Below are 22,735 nucleotides of genomic sequence, written 5' to 3'. Positions count from 1 at the left end.
ACATTCTCATTATAAATGTCATAATTATATGATAAGTATGCACTAAGCTCCATCCCTCCATAACCCCACCCCCATATGACCAAAGCCCCGCCCCTGCCCCACCCCCACCGGGCCATGGAAAACTGGTCTTGCTTAAAGCCGGTCCCTGGTGCAAAAAAGGTTGGGGACCTCTGCCCTAAAGTATTAAGAAGTAGTTCAGGCACAAAGAACAATGAGCTTCACATGTTTGGATTAATTATCTCTTTTTCCAGCCTTTTCTGACTATTTAAGACCCTCCCCAAACTTGTGAACAGCACTCAAACATGGTCAACATGGGAAAGACAAAGGAGCATTCCAAGGCCATCAGAGACAAGATCGTGGAGGGTCACAAGGCTGGCAAGGGGTACAAAACCCTTTCCAAGGAGTTGGGCCTACCTGTCTCCACTGTTGGGAGCATCATCCGGAAGTGGAAGGCTTATGGAACTACTGTTAACCTTCCACGGCCTGGACAGCCTTTGAAAGTTTCCTCCCGTGCCGAGGCCAGGCTTGTCCGAAGAGTCAAGGCTAACCAAGGACAACAAGGAAGGAGCTCCGGGAAGATCTTATGGCAGTGGGGACATTGGTTTCAGTCAATACCATAAGTAACGTACTCCACCGCAATGGTCTCCGTTCCAGACGAGCCCGTAAGGTACCTTTACTTTCAAAGCGTCATGTCAAGGCTCGTCTACAGTTTGCTCATGATCACTTGGAGGACTCAGACTGACTGGTTCAAGGTTCTCTGGTCTGATGGGACCAAGATCAAGATCTTTGGTGCCAACCACACACGTGACGTTTGGAGACTGGATGGCACTGCATACGACCCCAAGAATACCATCCCTACAGTCAAGCATGGTGGTGGCAGCATCATGCTGTGGGGCTGTTTCTCAGCCAAGGGGCCTGGCCATCTGGTCCGCATCCATGGGAAGATGGAGAGCACGGCCTACCTGGAGATTTTGGCCAAGAACCTCTGCTCCTCCATCAAGGATCTTAAGATGGGTCGTCATTTCATCTTCCAACAAGACAACGACCCAAAGCACACAGCCAAGAAAACCAAGGCCTGGTTCAAGAGGCAAAAAATCAAGGTGTTGCAGTGGCCTAGTCAGTCTCCTGACCTGAACACAATTGAAAACTTGTGGAAGGAGCTCAAGATTAAAGTCCACATGAGACACCCAAAGAACCTAGATAACTTGGAGAAGATCTGCATGGAGGAGTAGGCCAAGATAACTCCAGAGACCTGTGCCGGCCTGATCAGGTCTTATAAAAGACGATTATTAGCTGTAATTGCAAACAAAGGTTATTCCACAAAATATTAAACCTAGGGGTTGAATAATAATTGACCCACACTTTTATGTTTAAAATTTATAAAAATTTAACTGAGCAACAAAACTTTTTGGTTTGTAAGATTTATGCATCTGTTAATAAATCCTGCTCTTGTTTGAAGTTTGAAGGCTCTAACTTATTTGCATCTTATTAAACCTGCCAAATCTGCAGGGGGTTGAATACTAATATATATATATATATATATATATATATATATATATATATATATATATATATATATATATATATATATATATATATATATATATATATATATTTTTTTTTTTTAAATTCGCTGGGTATAAAATCAAATCTAGCCTTATTCTTGGAGAGGACCAACCCTAGTTCATACTTCAAAGCAATCTCGTGTGTATTCCTCTATCCGAGGATAAAGAAAAAGTTATCCCACAATGCATATGTTCCTTTATAAAAGGTACCTCACCTTCCAAAGTAAAATATATACATAGTGGGCAAATTATTTTTCCTTTTCGAAAACTCTTTACATACACTAATTTCTAGAAATGAACAAGTCCTGGCAAATTTCAAGTATGTGTGTTTAAGGAAAGTCTTAAGGTACCGTCACACTCAGCGACGCTGCGGCGATATAGACAACGAGCTGACCTAAACTAGATCGCTGGAGCGTCGCTGTTTAGGTCGCTGTAGAGACGTCAAACACAGCAACTCCAGAACGATGCAGGAGCGATCCAGTGACGTAACGGCGACTCACTTCTCGTTCTCGCTGGTTGTTAGCTCCATGTCAAACATTGCTGGCGTCGTTGCTTTTGATGTCAAACATGACGATACACGCCGACCTGGCGACGAAATAAAGTTCTGGACTTCTAGCTCCGACTAGCGATGGCACAGCGGGATCCAGATCGCTGCTGCGTGTCAAACACAACGAGATCGCTATCCAGGACACTGCAACATCACAGATTGTTGTCGTTCTCGTTGCAAAGTTGCTGAGTGTGACGGTACCTTAAGCCAACCCTTGGTGAACACCGGAGCCAAATCATCAGGGCGAAGTCTAGAAATAACTAGCATGTACACAGAACTTCTGCTTGAAAATATATCCTGAATGAAACCATCTCAATGCAAAACCCTGTGGAATTTCGTAACGTGTGCCATTGGTGTAATATTCAGAACTTTTCACAGCCTTCGGCCTCATTCAGAAGTCAGTGATTTTTCACATACACACAAAAAAAGATCCAAGTGTCAAAGTATTTCATCGGATTTTCATCAGTGTTTAGTCAGTGACAGCTTATACCATCAGTGTTTGGTCATGGATATTCACTGATGAAAATAAATTACTAAATGCCTAACCCTTACAATGTTAATCATGGACAGTACAATGAGGTCATCCATGTGCTGTCCATGATTTTCACAGACCCATAGAGCCGAGTGGGTAATTTTGAATCTTAACTTTTCTGCAGTTTTCATGGTGTGCAAAAAACAAAAACCGCACAAGCAGTGATAAAACACATACCAGTTATAATCTTATCTGTGAAAAACATAGACAACGTATGTGAAAAACATAAGTCTGAATGAAGCCTTGGAGAGGGCCTGTGAGCTTGGCCTTGTATTCTGCATAATATAATAATTCCGGAGAAGATTTTCTTAGATCTTTAAATTGACAACTGGGCGCTATACATACATTTTTCGGAGGAATAACAGAAGAACAGCACGACATGTATGTATGAAAATATATACCATGCTATTCCAGGGGTAACACATGCATTAACTAAAGCAAACCTGTCAGGAATGGTGACAGGTCCCCATATATGTCCAAATTATTTACTTTCCCGTGTTATTAGTATTCATGTGTGAACATAAGCCTTACAAGAAATAAAAAGCTGCTGAAGAAATGACCCATTGATATCAGAATTACATTTTCTAACATTTGCGTCACTTAGAGCCTACATAAATGACAATTTTGCTAAGAGGTGCAAAATCCCCATGTCACATTCACAATGATAGTTATATGTGAGAGAATAATAACAATAAAAAAATCATTACCTAGTCTGCTTCCATTCCTGGGCATTGCCATGAAGGAGCCAAGACTTCCGCCTATAACACTGTGTGGTCTTCTCAGTGGTGGCTTCTTGAAGGATCCTGTGTATTGATGGAGGAAGGAGTGCATACTATGAGATGTTGGAGGCCTGCCATTCTTCACAATTGGTTCTAGTAATCCCAAAGGCAACAGATCCATTCCATCAGAAAAGGAAAGATTGAAGTATAGGTAGAGACCCACGGAAAAAAAGCAGGAAGAAAAAGAATTGATTACTGACCACACCATCTTATAATCATTAAAAATGGTAAAGGGGTGAAAAGCCATTAATTCAGAATCACTTGTGCTTTACTTTGCATGTTAGTTAGCGAGTAATGTGTCAGATATCATCAACAGAAGAAAATTTCAGTTATTAATCCCAGCACCAGCAACATATTATAGACAGGATGCAATGTTATTCGGATTAGATGGGACATAACCCCTTAGTGACAGAGCCAATTTGGTACTTAATGACCCGGACAATTTTTACACTTCTGACCACTGTCTCTTTATGAGGTTATAACTCTGGAACGCTTCAACGGATCCTGATGATTCTGAGACGGTTTCTTCGTGACATATTGTACTTCATGACAGTGGTAACATTTATTCGATATAACTTGCGTTTAATTATGAAAAAAAAAAATAACGGAAATTTGGCAACATTTTTGAAAATTTAGCAATTTTCAAACTTTTAATGTTTGTGCCCTTAAATTAGAGAGTCGTTTTACACAAGATAGTTAATAAAATAATATTTCCCACATGTCTACTTTACATCAGCACAATTTTGGAAACAATTTTTTTTTAGGACATTATAAGGGTTAAAAGTAGACCAGCGATTTCTCATTTTTCCAACAAAATTTACAGAACCTTTATTTTTAGGGACCACCTCACATTTGAAGTGAGTTTGGGGGTCAATATAACAGAAAATACCCAAAAGTGACAGCATTCTAAAAACTGGACCCCTTAAGGTGCACAAAACCACATTCAAGTAGTTTATTAGCCCTTCAGGTGCATCACAAGAACTAAAGCAATGTGGAAAGAAAAAAATAATATTTTACTTTTTCACACAAAAAGGAATTTTGGAACCCAACTTTTTATTTTCACAAGGGTATCAAAAGAAAACGAACCACAAAATCTGTTGTGCAATTTCTCCTGAGTATGCCAATACCCCGTATGTGGGGGAAAGCCACTGTTTGGGCACGTGGCCGGGCTCACAAGGGAGGAAGCACTGTTTGACTTTTTGAACGCAAAGTTGGCTGCAATCAATGGCGGGCGCCATGTCACATTTGGAGACCCCTTGATGTACCTAAATAATGGAACCCCCCCCCAATTCAAACTGGAACCCTAGCCCTAACCACACCCCTAACCCCAACCTAACCCTAGCCCCAACCATAATGGAAAAAAAATACATTTTATTACTTTTACCTAACTAAGGTGGTGATAAAGGACTGCTTGATTTACTATTTTTTTTTTTATTTTGATCACTCTGATAGGGTCTATCATAGTGATCAAAATGAACCAATAGAAAAATCTCCTATCGCTTCAGAGTGCCGGAAATTCTCGACGAGCACAATGAGCATGCGCCCGACATTTTTTTTCTGGAAGACAACGCCAAGGGCAGGGGTACAGAGCCAGAGAGACATCAGAGGTACGGGGGGGGGGGGGGGGGGGGAAATTGAGGATCCCCAATTCTTCCTCCTCCGATGTGCTAGATCATTTCAGAGGAGAGGGAAATCACATTTTTTTTTTGCAATTGCCTTTATTTAGTGAATATCGGCAATTGCAACTCTGGGGATGGTAAAAAGTGACCTGATGATTTTCTGACGCTGGGGGGCACTACAACCTTATTTCTCAGTGCCGATACAAAGCGGCACTGAGGAATAAATACCCTTAACTGCCGCCGTTAAAAGGCGTATCAGCGGTCGTTAAGGGGATAAACTTCAGAATGAAGGTAAAACAAGCCAATATATTAATGTCTATGTCACGAAGTAACAACAGAACCAAAATGTGCTGACCATAGTGTTCTAGGTACTGTGTTCTAGAAACATATGGGGTCCATGCTTTTAAGCCATATTATGTCATGAGCCCTCTTGGTTTTGAGGCGCTCATTACTGGAATATTCTTCATTGACATCAATGGATTCAAGGTCAAGAGTATGAGATGCAGATAAATTATTTTCTTATATTAGATTACGATCATATCTTTGGTTGGTAATTACTAATGTTGCTAGAACAGAATGGCATCCATTAGGTTTCTGTCATGGTGTCCACTTTACCAGAAAAATGGCACAGTATAATGTGTTAATTTTGTATGCTAAAATAGACTAAACCAGATAGGTCCATTACAATCAATATGTTACTTGTAGCACAGTTTGTGTCCGTTATTGCACAGATCCATCGCCTACATTTTTTCTCTTTCTAGAACAGAACAGAAAAAAGGAAATCCCTAATGAAGATATACCTAGCCTTGAATGAAACCGCATAGAACTGAAGGGAGACAGAAATAGACATTCTCTAGCGGTGACATTCTGCATGTTGTAAAGTTATTGTATTTTATGTGAAAACGAGCACCTAACCAATTGTCAGACTCACAATCCTATTAGAGGAGCAAAGAACTGCTGCAAAACCCTCAGGCCAAGCACTATCCACATCATTACACAAATTCTCCCATCCAATTCCATGTACTATAGCGTACAACAGGGTAGCAGAAGAGCATAGCACCAGTTTAAAGGAGTATTGCAGACAGAAACCATGTTTCACTTATACAATGAATAATCAATCCATGCTAAATCAGTCGGGGTCTGAAGGTTAAGACCATCAATAATTACCAGAACAGAATACCCCTTTAAAACAATATAAGGTATTACAGTGGGGAAAATATGTATGTGATACACTGCCAATTTTGCACGTTTTCCCACCTACAAAGAATGGAGAAATCTGTATTTTTTACCGTAGGTACACTTCAACTGTGAGAGACAATCTACAAATAAAATTCCAGAAAATCACATATGATTTTTACATAATTTGCATTTTATTGCATTAAATAAATATTTGATCACCTATCAACCTGCAAGAATTCTGGCCCTCACAGACCTGTTAGTTTTTCTTTAAGAAGCCCTCCTACTTTGCGCTCATAATCTGTATTAATTGCACCTGCTTGAACCGCTACCTGTATAAAAGACACCTGTCCACACACTCGATCAGTCAATCACCCTCCAACCTCAACTCCATAGCCAACATCAAAGAGCTGTCTAAGGACTCCAGGGACAAAATTGTAGACCTGCATAAGTCTGGGATGGGCTGCTTTACAATAGGCAAGCAGCTTGGTGAGACGGCAAAAACTGTTGGCACAATTATGGAAGAAACGCAAGATGACTGTCAAGCTTCCTCGGTCTGGGGCTCCATGTAAGACCTCGCCTCATGGGGAAAGGATGATTCTGAGAAATGTCAGGAATCAGCCCAAAACTACACGGGAGGACCTGGGCAATGACCTGAAGAGAGCTGGGACCACAGTCTTAAACATTACTGTTAGTAACACACTATGCCTTCATGGATTAAAATCCTGCATGGCATGCCAGAACATGTTTAGTGCCCTTTGAAGTTTGCCAATGACCATCTGGAAGATCCAGAGGAGGCATGGGAGAAGGTCATGTGGTTAGATGAAACCAAAACAGAAATTTTTGGTATCAACTGCGCTCGCCATGTTTTGGAGGAAGAAGGATGAGAACAACTCCAAGAACACCGTGCCAACTGTGAAGAATGGTGGGGGAAAAATACTTTAGGATGCTTTTCTGCAAAGAGGGCACGATGACAGGGAGGATGGATGGGGTCATGTATCTGAGATTTTGGCCAACAACCTCTTTCCCTCAGTAAGAGCATTAAAGATGGGTCGTGGCTGGGTCTTCCAGCATGACTGAGTCGAAGCACACAGCCAGAGCAACTAAGGAGTGGTACAATAAGAAGCATTTCAAGTTCCTGGAGTGGCCTATTCAGTCTCCAGACCTGAAACCAATAGAAAATCTTTGGAGGGAGGCAAAACTCAATGTTCTGGAGAAGATCTGTATGGATGAGTGGGCCAAAATCCCTGCTACAGTGTGTGCAAAGTTAGTCAAGAACTACAGGAAACATCTGACCTCGGTAATTGCAAATAAAGGTTTCTGTGCCAAATATTAAGTACTGTTTTCTATTGTATAAAATACTTAATTTGCATTTTATTGCATGAAATATGTAAAAATCATACAGTGTGATTTTCTGGATATTTTTCAATATTCTGTCTCTCACAGTTGAAGTGTACCTGTAATAAAATCTACAGACCACTCCATTCTTTATAGGTTGGAAAACTTGCAAAATTGTCAGTTTATGCAATACTTATTTTCCCCACTGTACATGGTGTTTTTGCAAAGCCCCCACCACTATTTAGGACACATTTAGAAGGGTCATAGAAGACAAATCAATGAAAAAAATGTCAACTTGCGATCGTTTAATAGTCTCTTTAGACAGGACGACTGCACTTCCATGAGCACACAACGATCGTTACTATGCCCATAGAATAGCACTGTGCTCAGCAGTATGTGCCATGTTTACTGCTGACGAGAATAATAATAAAATGAATCTATCAGCAGGTTTCCCCTATCTAAGCTGAGACCAGCATTATTCCAGTGATGTGTTACTTACTGGAATGTGTGTAGTTTCAATAAAAACAGTGTTTTGAGATTGGGATTTGGGAGATTATCACACAGGACTAGTTGTCTTGAGCCATGTAGTAACCTCTGTACAATGTGCATAGGCCGACAGCGACCAATAAGTGGTGTGAGTGCGGGTAACAGAGCTCAGCATTTAGAGAACAGATACATCTAAGCAGAGAAAATAGTGATTTTATCAAAACTTCAACAAGCAGCCAAGTGTTTAAATAAGGGTCTCTGTCACCATCATGCTGCGCTCAGATGGAGGTCATTTCACCTGACAAATGAACATTTTGCTCGTTCGTTGTGTGGTTGGCAGCTTATTTACACTGAATAATTACCGTATATACTGGAGTATAAGCCGACCCGAGTATAAGCCGACCCCCCTAATTTTGCAACAAAAAACTGGGAAAACTTATTGACTCGAGTATAAGCCTAGGATGGAAAATGCAGCAGCTACTGGTAAATTAAAAAAAAAAAAAAAAAAAAAGATACCAATAAAAGTAAAATGAATTGAGACATCAGTAGGTTAAGCGTTTTTGAATATCCATATTGAATCAGGAGCCCCATATAATGCTCTATACAGTTCATTATGGCCCCATAGATGCCCCATATAATGCTCCATGCAATTATGGCCCCATAGATACCCCATATAATGCTCCATGCAGTTATGGCCCCATAGATGCTCCATGCAGTCCTTTATGGCCCCATAGATGCTCCATGCAGTTATGGCCCCATAGATGCCCCATATAATGCTCCAAGCAGTTATGGCCCCATAGATGTCCCATATAATGCTCCATGCAGTTATGGCCCCATAGATACCGCATATAATGCTCCATGCAGTTATGGCCCCATAGATACCGCATATAATGCTCCATGCAGTTATGGCCCCATAGATGCCCCATATAATGCTCCATGCAGTTCCTTATGGCCCCATAGATACCGCATATAATGCTCCATGCAGTTATGGCCCCATAGATGCCCCATATAATGCTCCATGCAGTTCCTTATGGCCCCATAGATACCGCATATAATGCTCCATGCAGTTATGGCCCCATAGATGTCCCATATAATGCTCCATGCAGTTATGGCCCCATAGATGCCCCATATAATGCTCCATGCAGTTCCTTATGGCCCCATAGACGCTCCATACAGCATTGTGTCACATGTAATGCTGCTGCTGCAATAAAAAAAAAATGACATACTAACCTGTCTTGCTGCCTGCTGCTCCTCAGCGTCCCGTCTCTCCGCACTGACTGTTCAGGTAGAGGGCGGCGCACACACTTATACGTCATCGCGCCCTCTGACCTGCACAGTCACAGCAAGAGGACAGGAAGACGGAGCGACGCCAGGTGGATGGAACGCGGACAGGTGAATATGAAATACTCACCTGCTCCTGGCGCTCCTGACGCGGTCCCTGCCTGTCCCATGGTACCGCAGCTTCTTCCTGTAATGAGCGGTCACTGGTACAAGCCACGAATGAACCCACGAACGTGCAGAAAAGCACAATGTTTACGCATCCTAATATGTATTTTGAAAACAAAAACATTCTTTACATCACTATATTCTGGTCACTGGGGCCTTTTTTTTAAAACTTTTACTTCCTGTCCTTTCAGGAAAAGATTTACAGGAGTTTCTCATCAGTAGAGACAGGATTACAATGACAGGTAAAACAACTGATAAGGCTTCTTTCACACTTCAGTTGTTTGGCATCAGTCTGCTCCAACATAGTGACGGATCGACGGATCCGTTACTTGGGGGTTGTCTGGGAAAGGTATCCACTTTTTGGAGCATGCGCAATTGAAAAAGCGGATTGGGGCGACGGATCCACCGAAATGACGGTCGCGACGGATCCATTCTATGGAATGGAGGACGCGATGGATCCGTCGCGAACTGCCATTTTGGCGCAGACAAAAAACGTTATAATGTCCGTCTATGTTTAGATGACGTCCGCCAAATCTCGACGGATCCGTCACATGGCGGATGGAACGGACGACCATCAGCCACAATCCGTCGCTAATGTATGTCTATGGGAAAATGGCGGATCAGCCAAAAAAAAATGGCGGATCCGCTATTTGAGGAAAATGGCGGTTTCAGACTGACGCCAAAAGACTGAAGTGTGAAAGAGGCCTAACACAGGAGCCACCATTCACAATAGGGGATGTCAGAGCTGACCCTGCTTACAATCCCTTCACAATGACTTTTGCACAAGCACATTCGACACTTCAGTACAAAAGATGGGGTCAGGGTCTGGCCATTGTGGCTAATGTCTACGTGTTACCTCCTGAAACAATTGGAAGTTATTATTAGTTATGATTTATATACGCACACAATTATATATATCAAATATATATATGATGCGTCCAAAGCGCTGCCACTTCCCGATCATCTGCACATACCCCAACAGTGAACAGTTTTGCATGCAGAGTGGGCAGGCTCTTCCGGGTGTAATGCAAAATGCCAAAAGGGAAGGGATGAATTCAAAGCAACCATCTCATAGACATCCCCAAAGGGCCTGTTCAAAAACACCGTCAGTGAACACACCAGACAGACTTGCAGTGGTGGCCATTATGTAAACAGTTCGCTAATGACTGGTATAGTCACAGAAAGAGAACAGATTCCTGAAAGTCAGCTTAACAATAATAGCCACTCAGCTGCTTTCAGATCCATATCAATGCCATTTATAGAGAAGGCAACCATAGAAACACTGAGCTAGTGAATCTAAAAGGCATGCTCTGACCTTGATCCTCACGGGGTAAGTAAAACCGTAGGAGGTAACATTCTTCCACGTGGCCCAATATAAACCATGTTATATAAATAAAGACTTAACATTATAGGTGTACTAAACCACGATTGTCCTGAAGAAGTTTATACACTTCAAAAATGCATTGACAAACCAGATATCGGATTGGCATCCTTCGTCCTTCCCGCATGGAAGAAACCCATTTGTTTCTTTATTACCTGCACATCCCTCTGATTGACAGCTCTGGCTTCATAGGGCCAGGGAGGGGCAGAGATGGGTGGAAAACAAGCAGGTGGGATGGTGTACATAAATGTTTGGCCCTGCCGTGAAGCACTGTGCGCCCGTACTTTGTTTCCGCAGTCATCCTTTGCCGACAGTATGACCAGAATTCCAAACACAAATGGAATATATTAAACAGATCTCTTAGACCTGATGAAGTTGGTATACATACTTTGAAAATCCAAGTCAAAATGGCTGTATAAATATATCAGGAAATTTTTCTGTCAGATGTTAAAATGAGCATGCTAGGAGACCAACTTTTAATATCAGGACTATACAGCAATTCAGACATGTACTGTTAAAATAAATCAACCTCATCAGGTCTAAAAGCTTCATTTAATCATGCATGCAGTTTGCAATTTGAAATATGATGACAAATCCAATTTAATTCACAACACAAAAATATTGCATTATAGTTAAAGCATCGCTCCACCATTTTTGATTTTATTTCACCGCTGGAGTGGTGCTACTAATGCAAGTTCACCGACACTAGTATTATACTTACCAGTGTCCATCTTCTGCTCTTCCTGGACCCAAGCCATCATTTTGTGATCACAAACCAGAGGTAAGAGGTAATGGTCACAGGCTCTCAGTGAAAGCTTCTGAGACCATTCTCACAGCGTGGTGTCAGGAGCTTTCAGTAAAGGTATAATGCCGTGCAAAGCTAGTGCGTTGCAATGCATTATACCTTCAATCAAAGTACTAGCGTACGGGAGGGCTGCGGATGGCAGCGTACTTCCTCCCTTCCTCCATGAAACCCCGCCTACGCTACGCCTACTACTCCTTGCGTACTGCGTTGCCCTGCATACCCATCTTTACCATTGGGTACGCAGGCCATGCGAATGTATGCGGATGCCTCCGCATGTGCCGACTGCAACAAAATGCAACATGTGTTCGGCGCAGCGTCAAAACGGCGTATGCGGAGGCATCCGCATACATGAGCATGGCCTGCGCACCCATGTTAAAGATTGGTACACAGGGCAACGCAGCACGCAAGGAGTAGTAGGCGTAGCGTAGGCGGGGTTTCATGGAGGAAGAAGGGAGGAAGTAAGCTGCCATCCGCAGCCCTCCCGTACGATAGTGTGAAACCAACCTAAAAAAAAAAAAAAAGAAACAAAATAAGGGTATGTGCACACGTCCGGATTTCTTGCAGAAATTTCCTGAAGAAAACCAGAAATTTTCTGCAAGAAATCCGCATTTTTTTTTTTTTTTTGCGTTTTTTTCGCGTTTTTTTTTAGCATTCTGCAAGCGTAATTAGCTTGCAGAATGCTAAAGTTTTCCAAGCGATCTGTAGCATTGCTTGGAAAACTGACTGACAAGTTGGTCACACTTGTCAAACATAGTGTTTGACAAGTGTGACCAACTTTTTACTATAGATGCAGCCTATGCAGCATCTATAGTAAAAGATATAATGTTTAAAAATAATAAAAAAAAAAAAAAAATGCTTATACTCTTCTGCACACAGCGGATCTCCTCAGCGGTGTCCGTTCCTTATAGATGCTGTGTGTGCGCAGGACCTTCCATGACGTCGCGGTCTCGTGAGCGGTCACATGACCGGTCTCTCGACCAATCACAGGACCGCGACGTCATCGCAGGTCTTTCACCGCACACCAGCTATAGGAACCGAAGCGGCAGCATGCACCTGAGAGGCGGGAAGACATCGAAGGAGAGTATATCACTATTTTTTATTTTAATTCTTTTTTTTTTGACCAATTATATGGTGCCCAGTCCGTGGAGGAGAGTCTCCTCTCCTCCACCCTGGGTACCAACCGCACATAATCTGCTTACTTCCCGCATGGTGGGCATAGCCCCGTGCGGAAAGTATACAGATCAATGCACTCCTAGGTGTGCGGAATCCCCGCAATTCCGCATTTTTAATGAACATGTTGCTTTTTTTTCCGCGATGCAATTGTTTCGCGGAAAAAAATGCAACATTTGCACAAGAAATGCGGAATACACTGTAAATAATAGGAGGCATATGTTAGCGTTTTTTTTCGCGTTTTTATCACGTTTTTATAGCGAAAAAACGCGAAAAATACTGAACGTGTGCACATGGCCTGAAGGTCCCATAAAAGGGACTTGGTAAAAAAAAAAAAAAAAAATGAAAAAAAAAAAATTAATATGCAATAAAAAAATATATATATAAATAAGTCACACAACCATAATAAAAAAATTCACTAATAAATACACATTTTTATGTTAAAAACAAATAAAACAAAAAAAGTACACCTTATGCATCACGGAGTGTCCGGAACAATCCGATCTATAAAAGTGTCATGCTAGTTAACCCCTTTAGTGAACGCTGTTAAAAAAAAAAAAAAAAAGACGTAGTAAACTATGCTTTATCATCATACCGCTTGGAAAAAGTGAAATAAAAAACGTTCAAAAAGACAAATGTAAAAAAATAATATCACTGAAAATGGCATCTTGTCCCGCAAAAAACAAGCTGTCATACAGCTCCATCAGCGGAAAAATAATGTTATAGCTTTCAGAATAAAGGATGCAAAAATAATAATTTTTTCTATAAAAGTTTTTATCATGTAAAAGTGCTCTGCGCTCCAGGAGGCAAACAAATTGCACTCCGTCCTTCCCGAGACTCTCTGTATGTCTAAGCAGTACTGTACAGTCACATATGTGGTAGTTCTTTATTTAGCAGAAGTTGTGGGACAAATTCTGGTGCCAATTTTACCTACTTCTTGTGTGAAAAATGTAAAATCTGGGGTCAAAACAAAATTTGTGTGGAAAAATGTAATTATTTTTTCTTCACTGGCCAAAATATAAAATTCTGTGACACACCCATGGTGTCAATATAATCACTGCACCCCTAGATGATTTCATCAAGATGTACGTTTTGTAAAACGGGGTCACTTATGAGGAGATCTGCTGTTCTGGCATCTCAGGGGCTCTCCCAGTGGGTCATTGCACCCTCAAACCATAATAGCAAAATCTGCAATAATATGGCGCTCCTTCCCTTTTGAGCTTTGCACTGTGCCTCAAACGTGGTTTTCACCCACATCCGGGGTATTGGCACATTCAGGAGGAATTGCACAACAAATTTTGAGGTCAATTATCCCATGTTACCCTTGAGAAAATAAAAACAATTGGGGCTAAAAAAAATGTTGAGGGAAAAATGTGATTTTTTTTTATTTTTCTTAGCTCTGTTATAAACTTCTATAAAGCACCTGGTTGTTCAAGATGCTCACCACACATCTAGATAAGGTCCTTGAGGATTCTAGTTTCCAAAATGGTGTCACTTGTGTGGGGTTCCCACTGTTTAGGCACATCAGGGACCCTCCAATAATGACATGGCATCTGCTCTCAATTCAAGCCAATTTTGTTTTCAAAAATTCGAACCTTGCGCCTTCCCTTCAGGGTCCTGACAGTGGTCTTCCTCCACACATGTGTTATCAGTTTACTCAGGAGAAATTGCACAACAATTTTTGGGGTTCATTTTCTTCTGCTACCTTTGTTAAAATAAAAAATTGGGGGCTAAAAGATGATTTTTGTGGAAAAAAAAAATGTGATTTTTAATTTTCACAGCTCTACGTTATAAACTTATGTGAAGCACCTGGGGGTTCAGGGTGCTCAACAAAGATCTGCATAAGTCCCTTGAGGTGGTCTAGTTTCCAAAATTGGTCACTTGTAGGGGATTTCCACTGTTTAGGCACAGCAGTGGCTTTCCAAACGCAACATGGCGTCCGCTCTCGATTCCAACCAATTTTGCCTTCAAACCATGAAACGGTGCTCCTTCCCTTCTAAGCCCTGCCGTGTGCCCAAACAGTGGTCTGCCTCCACACATGGGGTATCGACATGCTCAGCAGAAATTGCACAACAAATAGTGGTTCATTTTCACTTGATACCCTTGAGAAAATAAAAAAAATTGTGTCCGAATTAAAATTTTTGTGAAAAAAGTTAAATGTTCATTTTTTCCTTACACATTGCTTCAGTTCAACTGCTGACCAATCAGTTTTACAGCATTTAAGTAAAATGTGTACATCCAGTTTCTCATCAGAGTTCCTCCAGCTACCGCTATCCACTCTCCGATACCTCAGTAAATACCAGTCACCCAGTTTCAATGCCAGCCAGACATGCCACAACATTGCACCACGCCTGGCAGGTGATGTGGTATGCTTCAGATCACAAGCCCTTCCTTCTGCAAAATGCTCAATCATCATTCTAGCATGTTAATCTTGTTTTCATCTGAACACAATCTTGTTCCAAACATGTGCAGACTTTCTTTTTAATTTTTCGGGGGTGGGGGGTGGGGTGGTTTGGTAAGTTTATTCTGACTATTCTGCTTTAGTTAGCAGTGGCTTACAACTCGAGATAAACCCTCTGAATTTACATTCATGATGGAGACTCTTGATTGCAGGCTTCTACAATGATATGAAGAGGGGGTGTAAGAGTGTTCTTGTGTAGGGCTTTTCTTTCTGCGATCATCCACGGTGTCTTCTGTGCTCTTGTAGGCAGCCTGCTTGTGCGCTCCATGGTGCAGTTACTTTTACAATGTTCCAAATTGTTGAGCTCTTCTATATCAATGAATGTGTCCTTCACATGCACCGACAGCACTTTACACCACATACTGAGAATTCCCATCTATCTATCAAATGTAAATTCAACACTTGGAATCAACAGAAGACGCTTTGTCATATAATAAGTAGGTATCAGACTACACCGGAGCATTACTGGCTTATCAGTCAATTGCACAAATACATTTACCATAGCTCGTGAAAATAGAGGTTCCCTAAACCGTGAATGCAATATTTTTTTAAATCCCCATGAACTGAATGAAGCAGAAAGAGCACAACCTTGTCCTTCATACTGGTATAGAGGCAAAATCAGGAAATTTGGGTCACTGTCCAAATACTTCTACACCTATCTGTATCTTAATGACCACCAATATGTCTTTTAATTGAGATATAAGAGACTATCCTCCCCATACAGGTGACAATCCAGCAGCTGTGAGCTGTACTCTGACAACTTTCTGCATCAGCCGCTATCAGTGTTGGCATCAGCCATAGCTGTTTAACCCCTTAAATGCTGCTGTCAATAGTGACTACAGTATCTAAATGATGACGAGAGTGCGGGGGGCTCCCTCTTTAACCCCATTGGCACCCTGAGATATTAATTGTTTGGTCCTGATGTTTGCCATAGCAGTGCATGCCCCCCCAAAAAATACACCTTGGAATCTGCCAGCTACAGCCGTCTGTTTAGAAGTAATAAAAATTTAGGTGGTAAAAATAAACTTTTTCATTCCTGTCATGCCACTTTGCATTAATTTCTGAAAAGCACCTGAAGGGTTAATGAAGTACCGTAAATCAATTTTGAATACATTGAGGGGTGCAGTTTTTAAAATGGTATCACATTTGGGGGTTTCCAATATGTTGGACCCCAAAATCACTTCAAAACGGAACAGGTCCCAATAAAAATAAGTTTTGAAAATTTCTTTGAAAATAAATTAAAATTACTGATACATTTTAAAATCTTCTGAAATGCTAAGAAAATAAGTCAACATTTTACAAATGGTGCTGATGTAAAGCAGACAAGAGGGACATTTTTATTTATTCAAGTTGTGTGGTATGACTATCTAGTTTAAAGGGATAATCATTCAAAGTTTGAAAATTGCTCATTTTTAAAAATTTGTGTCACATTTTTCATATTTTTATAAATTTAAGCAAACATTCATTTATTTAACAAAGTATAATGTGTTACGAAAAAACAATCTTAAAATGAATGAGATAAGTTGAAGAATTTCAGAGTTATTACTACAAAAAGTGATACTGGTCAGATTTAAAAAAAATTAGCCTGGTCACTAAGGGGTTAAAAAAAATCAGCCCGGTCACTAAGAGGTTAAAATGACTAAACTTCCACAACATATACAGTATCCAAAGTGTTTAATGCCAACCACTGAAACTAAGCTAGAATACCTCATTTCCATACCAGAAAAAGTTGCCTTATCCATATACAGTGGGGCAAAAAAGTATTTAGTCAGTCAGCAATAGTGCAAGTTCCACCACTTAAAAAGATGAGAGGCGTCTGTAATTTACATCGTACTTATTTTCCACCATAATATGCAAATAAAATGATTAAAAAAACAGACAATGATTTTCTGGATTTTTTTTTCTCAGTTTGTCTCCCATAGTTGAGGTCTACCTATGATGTAAATTACAGACGCCTCTCATCTTTTTAAGTGGTGGAACTTGCACTATTGCTGACTGACTAAATACTTTTTTGCCCCACTGTAAGTGGCAAGCAAACATGTTTACAGTGTAAGGCCATGTTCACATCACCAGTAATCATCCGATGGAATGGATCCAGCAGCAATCACTTGTGCAGACAACTTTTCACAGTCTATATACACACTGCTCAAAAAATAAAGGGAACACTAACATCCCACATCCTAAATATCACTGAATGAAATATTCCAGTTGTAAATCTTTATTCATTACACAGTGGAATGTGTTGAGAACAATAAAACCTAAAAATGATCAACGTAAATCGCAACGAATATCCCACGGAGGTCTGGAGTTGGAATGATGCTCAAAATCAAAGTGGAAAATGAAGTTACAGGCTGATCCAACTTCAGTGGAAATGCCTCAAGAAAAGGAAATGATGCTCAGTAGTGTGTGTGGCCTCCACGTGCCTGTATGACCTCCCTACAATGCCTGGGCACGCTCCTGATGAGGCTGCGGATGGTCTCCTGAGGATCTCCTCCCATACCTGGACTAAAGGGTCCGCCAACTCCTGGACAGTCTGTGGTGCAACGTGACGTTGGGTTGATTGGTTGGGGCGAGATATGTCCCTGATGTGTTCAATCGGATTCAGGTCTGGGGAACAGACGGGCCAGTCCATAGCTTCAATGCCTTCATCTTGCAAGAACTGCTGACACACAACAGCCACATGAGGTCTGGCATTGTCCTGCATGAGGAGGAACCCAGGACAACCGCACCAGCATATGGTCTCACAAGGGGTCTGAGGATCTCATCTCGGTACCTAATGGCAGTCAGGCTACCTCTGGCGAGTACATGGAGGGCTGTGTGGCCCTCCAAAGAAATGCCACCCCACACCATTACTGACCCACTGCCAAACTGGTCATGCTGAAGGATGTTGCTCCCAACGGCATCTCCAGACTCTGTCACGTCTGTCCCATGTGCTCAGTGTGAACCTGCTTTCATCTGTGAAGAGCACAGGGTGCCAGTGGCGAATTTGCCAATCCTGGTGTTCTGTGGCAAATGCCAATCGTCCTGCACGATGTTGGGCTGTGAGCACAACCCCCATCTCTGGACGTCAGGCACTCAGACCATCCTCATGGAGACTGTTTCTAACCGTTTGTGCAGACACATGCACATTTGTGGCCTGCTGGAGGTCATTTTGCAGGGCTCTGGCAGTGCTCCTCTTGTTCCTCCTTGCCCAAAGGCTGAGGTAGCAGTCCTGCTGCTGGGTTGTTGCCATCCTACGGCCCCCTTCACGTGTACTGGCCTGTCTCCTCGTAGCGCCTCCAGCCTCTGGACACTACGCTAACAGATACAGCAAACCTTCTTGACACAGCTCGCATTGATGTGCCATCCTGGATGAGCTGCACTTCCTGAGCCACTTGTGTGGGTTGTAGAGTCAGTCTCATGCTACCACGAGTGTGAAAGCACAACCAGCATTCAAAAATGAGCAAAACAGCAGCCAGAAAGCATTGGTACCGAGATGTGGTCTGTGGTCCCCATCTGCAGAACCACTCCTTTATTGAATGTGTCTTGATAATTGCCAATAGTTTTTATCTGTTGTCTATTCCATTTGCACAACAGCATGTGAAATTGATTGTCAAACAGTGTTGCTTCCTAAGTGGACAGTTTGATTTCTCAGACGTTTGATTTACTTGGAGTTATATTCTGTTGTTTAAGTGTTCCTTTTATTTTTTTGAGCAGTGTATATTAAAAAAAAAATGATTTCAGCTGAATCAGTTTATTTTTTTATATTTTAACATTGGAGACTATGGATAAGCAATTTCATTTGAAAAGGCTCAGTTTTTTGCTTACTGAATCAGGTTCAAACGGAAGACAATGGATGGCTATGGAATGGATCCTTTTCCATAGACTTCATTGTAAAAAAAAAACGGATTCAGCTGAAATCAATTCTTTTTAAATAGACAAAAAAAAAGTAGTTACTGCACAACTATTTTGTCAATGGATTGGTGCTAGATCCGTTGTAACAGATGATTACTGGACATGCGAACATAGCCTTTGCATTAGAGAGTAACCGTCATTTTAATTTTTATTTCAGAAATCACACATGAAAATAAGCAACCTTATTAATATTTCTTACGAGAGAGATCTGCTTCTTTCTCTGCCAGAATTGATCAGTCTTGATCAAAATTCTCAATTCTGAGATAAAATCTGTATTCCGTGAAGACACTTTCCCATTGCTGAGATAGGAGATGGCGGAGGCTGTGGCTGATGAGATTCTATGTAGATAAAAGGGGGAGGAGATCTGCCTCTAGCTCCTCCCTCCCTCACCCAGACACTCATCTGCAGCAGCCGCCGCCATGTCCCATCTCAGCAATGGGAAAGTGTCCTCACAGGATACAGATTTGATCTCAGAATTGAGAATTTTGATAAAGACTGATCAATTCTGACAGAGAAAGAAGCAGATCTCTCTGATAAGATAAATGACAAAGTTGCTTATTTTCACATGGACTATTGAATTGAGTAATAAAAAATAAAATGACGGTTACTCTAAGCTCCGTCAGATCACCATACTGAAGGGTCAGATAATATAGTGGGGGAGAGGCTTTGTACATATACTTTTCTACGATTCGATCAGGGTTTTCACATAAATATTTAATGAGATGCGGCCCAGACTTAGGGTACCGTCACACAGTGCAATTTTGATCGCTACGACGGTACGATTCGTGACGTTCTAGCGATATCGTTACGATATCGCAGTGTCTGACACGCAGCAGCGATCAGGGATCCTGCTGAGAATCGTACGTCGTAGCAGATCGTTTGGAACTTTCTTTCGTCGCTTGATCACCCACTGACATCGCTGGATCGTTGTGTGTGACAGCGATCCAGCGATGCGTTCGCTGGTAACCAGGGTAAACATCGGGTAACTAAGCGCAGGGCCGCGCTTAGTAACCCGATGTTTACCGTGGTTACCAGCGTAAAAGTAAAAAAAAACAAACCGTACATGCTCACCAACTGATGTCCGTCCGGTCCCTTGCCGTCCGCTTCCCGCTCTGACTGTCTGCCGGCCGGAAAGTGAGAGCAGATCACAGCGGTGACGTCACCGCTGCACTCTGCTCTCACTGTACGGCCGGATCTGTCAGAGCAGGAAGCGGACGGCAAGGGACCGGACGGACATCAGTTGGTGAGCATGTACGGTTTGTTTTTTTTTTACTTTTACGCTGGTAACCACGGTAAACATCGGGTTACTAAGCGCGGCCCTGCGCTTAGTTACCCGATGTTTACCCTGGTTACCCGGGGACTTCGGCATCGCTCCAGCGCCGTGATTGCAACGTGTGACTGCAGTCTACGACGCTGGAGCGATAATCATACGATCGCTGCGACGTCACGGATCGTGCCGTCGTAGCGATCAAAATTGCACTGTGTGACGGTACCCTTAGAGCCCTAATTCCTTCGCTTATAGAGTGATTACGGGAAACCTGACAGGACAGTCATGCTGCCCAAAAGCAGGCACTAGGAGTCAGACAGTGGCGGTGTCAGGGCGCTTTCACATTGCGTTCTTTGTTCCCGTAGGGGCATACATCAGAAATCCCCATGTAGGTGCACAATCCTGAAAAAAGTCACCATTACAGTCTATGGCCCTGTCAGCGCATGCATCCGGACCCTGTTTTCCGGAGGTTTTCGGACGTATTCCCCCAAGGGGACACACGAGCCACGTGAAAGCACCCTTACTGCAGCAATGTAGGTTTTATTCTGAAACGCATGTAATATAGAACTTACTTTTGAAAGTTAGCTGAGAAAAATGTGACTAGTCTGAATCAGGTCCCCAGAGGCTTTTTTCACCTGTCTGACTGACAGGGCTGGTAACAAGGTGTCTCCTTTTTGTCCAAATTGCTGTAATCCATCACTGTTAGCAAAGACGCTGAGACGGGTTACAGGAGGTGCAGGTGGGTCACTCTTGTTTGGCTCTCCAGCGTGCTAACTCACATACAGAGGGCGGGCTTTCAGTTTTGGGGGCAGGCAAGTCATTGGACAATGGCAGGTGTAATGCATTATCGGAAGAGGGGGAAAGGATGTTCCAACACATACAAAGCTGGCAGAACTCTGAATAAGAGGATCCACCCAATGAGCATGCAACAAAACATTCCAATGCATCAGTGCTTGTTCAGTACATTGGTAACTCACACCGGCCTTTATAATGTCCGGGATGACGTTCCATTTGAGAAGGTGCGGCGCCTAATGGGCAATTTGAATGGAATATTGGTGGCAGTGATTGGAATCTCAAAACAGGAAGTTACGCAACCAGGAACACTACCTATAGAAAGCTACTTTTCTTTTTAAATAAATGTAAAGTAGGAAAAAAAATTTTTTTAATCCACGATGGGATATTAGGCATTGAATTATTAGTATCTTTATGGCTGCAGTGTCTTAGCAGATGAGCAGCATTCAAATAATTACAGCTATGACTGGTGATGGCTAATGCCGGCAAACGTGTGGTCTCCGTCACTGACACAGATGGGAGTTATGAAGACTGAGTGAGACATGAGACGTTCATGACATGTCCGACGTGCCATCATATGTGGCAGCAAACCAGATGAAAGTATCTTTATGAGCATTCCAGACTCGCACAGTAACAGGATATTCTTGTTAGACTACTTTTGGTTTGTAATTCTGTTAGTGTAGGTCATTTGTTAAAAAAAAAACCTTTTAAGAATCTCCTGTTAAATTAAGGCTTCTTTCACACTTCCGTCGTACGGGGCCGTCGCAAGCGTTGGTGCGACGTACCGACGGACGATGTGAAAATTCTGTGCAATGTGGGAAGCGGACGTAGTGTTTCAACGCATCCGCTGCCCACTGTATAGTCCCAGGGAGGAGGGGGCGGAGTTCCGGCCGCGCATGCGCAGTAGGAATTGCAGGACCCGACGTAGGAAAAAACATTCCCTTGAACGTTTTTTCGCTACGACGGTCCGCTAAATACCGACGCATCCAGTGCACGACGTATGGAACGTGTGTCCATACGTCGCGAAGCGTCGGTAATACAAGTCTATGTGCAAAAAAAACGCATCCTGCGGGCAACTTTGCAGGATGCGGTTTTTTTTTTTGCACAGAACAACGCATTGCGATGGCCCCTAAACGATGGAAGTGTGAAAGAGGCCTAAGCAGCGTACTTTCTGGGGAGTGCTCCACATCTTCTAGTCTACAAAGTCCTGAAGAGCGCCTGTTGTCACCAGGTTTATCTGGGGGGCTGCAAAAAGTAGGGACAGATCAAGATTTTATAAAGTCCCGGGTTATTTTCTATGGTGCTGTAGACCTCTCCATTATGCGTGCATACGGCCATGCCATTGATGTTCATGAATTTCCCTCTGAATGACACCCATGTCCCTATGCACAGCATAGTGAGAAACCTAGCAATCAGAATTGGGTGGGCAGGGGGGCCACAGCTCCTAAATACGAGGACTCAAGCACTGCAGATGTTG

At 42.3% G+C, this 22,735-nt stretch overlaps 1 protein-coding gene across 4 annotated transcripts in view; it reads right to left on the bottom strand.

Moving 5' to 3' along the window:
* CDK17 (cyclin dependent kinase 17) overlaps positions 1 to 22,735 on the bottom strand; it is a 226,138-nt gene that overhangs the window by 84,269 nt on the left and 119,134 nt on the right. For 2 of the 4 annotated variants that reach the window (XM_077265524.1, XM_077265525.1), the window contains exon 3: positions 3,352 to 3,516. The exons of 1 other annotated variant lie outside the window; for it this stretch is intronic. In XM_077265524.1, coding sequence (XP_077121639.1) covers positions 3,352 to 3,516 — 165 coding nt within the window. The remainder of the gene's footprint in view (positions 1 to 3,351; positions 3,517 to 22,735) is intronic. One more of the 4 variants, XM_077265527.1, reaches the window with a different exon arrangement.

This window comes from Ranitomeya variabilis, chromosome 5 (genome assembly GCF_051348905.1).
Source record: "Ranitomeya variabilis isolate aRanVar5 chromosome 5, aRanVar5.hap1, whole genome shotgun sequence".
Lineage (NCBI taxonomy): Eukaryota > Metazoa > Chordata > Amphibia > Anura > Dendrobatidae > Ranitomeya > Ranitomeya variabilis.
This window is presented reverse-complemented; position numbering and strand designations above follow the sequence as displayed.